General features: G+C 39.8%; 1 protein-coding gene and 1 long non-coding RNA gene across 5 annotated transcripts in view; one reads left to right on the forward strand and one right to left on the reverse strand.

The window, feature by feature from the left end:
* LOC138949440 (choline transporter-like protein 2) overlaps nt 1-2,500 on the reverse strand; it is a 102,663-nt gene that overhangs the window by 64,390 nt on the left and 35,773 nt on the right. For all 4 annotated transcript variants that reach the window (XM_070321269.1, XM_070321270.1, XM_070321268.1 and 1 more), the window contains one exon: nt 1-34. This exon is cut by the window's left edge and continues 40 nt beyond it. In XM_070321269.1, coding sequence (XP_070177370.1) covers nt 1-34 — 34 coding nt within the window. The remainder of the gene's footprint in view (nt 35-2,500) is intronic.
* The window catches only part of LOC138949447 (uncharacterized), a 213,832-nt gene that overhangs the window by 59,770 nt on the left and 151,562 nt on the right, over nt 1-2,500 (forward strand). The window lies entirely within an intron of this gene.

Below are 2,500 nucleotides of genomic sequence, written 5' to 3' on the forward strand. Positions count from 1 at the left end.
GAAGATGATGCAGCATAATATGTCTGTGCATGATCTGTCGACACAAAGCGAGAACATTGATTATGTGTCGATTTTTATATTAAAACTCCCTCCAACATACACACGCAGACAAACGCACTCACGCACGCACACACGCATGTACGCACGCACGCATGCACACACACACACGAACGCAAGCACGCACGCATACACACACTCACGAACGCACGCACGCACAAATGCAGACACACACGCGAACGCAAGCACGCATACACACACACACACACACACACACACACACACACACACACACACACACACACACACACACACACACACACGTTTTGTATAGTTGAAGTTGATTTACTTTATTTAACTTAATATCTAGCCTACGACCACCGTGAGGAAAGTGAAATAAACTTAGCCAAAAAATTATTGCAACAATTTTCGCACGCTAAGAAAAGCATTAAAACGCAATTCATTTTAGTTAAACTTTATATGCTCGAAAAGGTAATTATGTCAGCTGTACATATCATTTGTCCGATTGATGGTACTTTGTATAGGCATCCCGTGACAGCCTGTCAAACAAGGTCACCCCTAAAATCGACCTGACAAAAACCATAGCCCCGTATTTTAAAATCTGCAAAAATTCAGAATATGCACAAACCAAACATTTCTGACAACCATTGGAACGGAACGACCATTTAATTTCCTGTTCAGAACAGTTTGTTTTATGCACCTGACTTCTCTAGTCTGTATGTAGCCTGTTGTCAAAGGCGGTAGGTGTCAACCGTTTGAGAGGCCCAAAAAGGCACGTTTTGCGGCCATTTTTGAGGGGGGTCCTCCACCCAAAGAGCCATATCTGCTCAAGTTCTCAATGATTTGCTTTGAAAAATTCAAAAGTTATGACCAATAGGCTGACCTAAATCGGTGTTTACTTTTGCAAATGTGTATAATAAGCGTGTTGTATTACGTACATTTTCCGAAAGAACTAAACAAATATTCATATTAATTCAGGGTTTTAGGTTAAAAAATCATGACTTCGCTGCGGGTCACAAAAGCGCAACTCACCGAGCACAGCGCGCCGGTGTAACACGAAATTCTTACTCCGAGTAATTTTTTCGCACGAGAAAAGAACTCCCCAAGGCACCAAAAAATTACTCCCTCCACGAAATTTTACTCCCCATTTTTACATTTAGTCAAGTTTTGACTAAATGTTTTAACATAGAGGGGGAATCGAGACGAGGGTCGTGGTGTATGTGTGTGTGTCTGTCTGTCTGTGCGTGTGTGTGTGTAGAGCGATTCAGACCAAACTACTGGACCGATCTTTATGAAATTTGACATGAGAGTTCCTGGGAATGATATCCCCGGACGTTTTTTTCTTTCTTTCGATAAATACTTTTGATGACGTCATATCCGGCTTTTTGTAAAAGTTGAGGCGGCACTGTCACACCCTCATTTTTCAATTAAATTGATTGAAATTTTGGCAAAGCAATCTTCGACGAAGCCCGGACTTCGGTATTGCATTTCAGCTTGGTGGTTTAAAAATTAATTAATGACTTTGGTCATTAAAAATCTGAAAATTGTAAAAAAAATATTTTTTTTATAAAACGATCTAAATTTACGTTCATCTTATTTTTCATCATTTTCTGATTCCAAAAACATATAAATATGTTATATTTGGATTAAAAACAAGCTCTGAAAATTAAAAATATAAAAATTATGATCAAAATTAAATTTTTGAAATCAATTTAAAAATACTTTCATCTTATTCCTTGTCGGTTCCTGATTCCAAAAACATATAGATATGATATGTTTGGATTAAAAACACGCTCAGAAAGTTAAAACGAAGAGAGGTACAGAAAAGCGTACGTGCTATCCTTCTCTGCGCAACTACTACCCCGCTCTTCTTGTCAATTTCACTGCCTTTGCCACGAGCGGTGGACTGACGATGCTACGAGTATACGGTCTTGCTGAAAAATTGCATTGCGTTCAGTTTCATTCTGTGAGTTCGACAGCTTGACTAAAATAATGTTGTATTTTCGCCTTACGCGACTTGTTTTTACTTCCAGTAAAAATCTCGTACGCTAAAATGGGATGCGGGCGAAGGGATAATGCCAATAATGTGATCTCGCGCAAACGAATGTCGCGCTACCCTCCCTCCACCCCTTCCACCACCAAGACTAACAGGGGATAAGGGAGTATAAATTTCGTACACCTGGCATGGGAAGTTAATTTGCTCGTGTTAGGGTGAAGTAATTTATTCGTTTTTTATTCGTCAGGGGAGTAACATTTGTGTACGAAATGTTTACTCGGAACTCACCTGTCGTGGGGAGTAATTTGTTCGTGTAATGGGGGAGTGGTTTTTTTGTAAAGGGAGTAACATTTTCGAACGAAATTTTTACTCCGGAGTAAAAATCTCGTGGGAGTAATTTTCTCGTGTTACATCGGAACAGGATAGTAAGCACAGGCCCAGGACTGTTAGTTTTACGGGTAGTGTACTCAGTACCACTGACGGTGA

Source organism: Littorina saxatilis, linkage group LG15 (assembly GCF_037325665.1).
Source record: "Littorina saxatilis isolate snail1 linkage group LG15, US_GU_Lsax_2.0, whole genome shotgun sequence".
NCBI classification, from domain to species: domain Eukaryota; kingdom Metazoa; phylum Mollusca; class Gastropoda; order Littorinimorpha; family Littorinidae; genus Littorina; species Littorina saxatilis.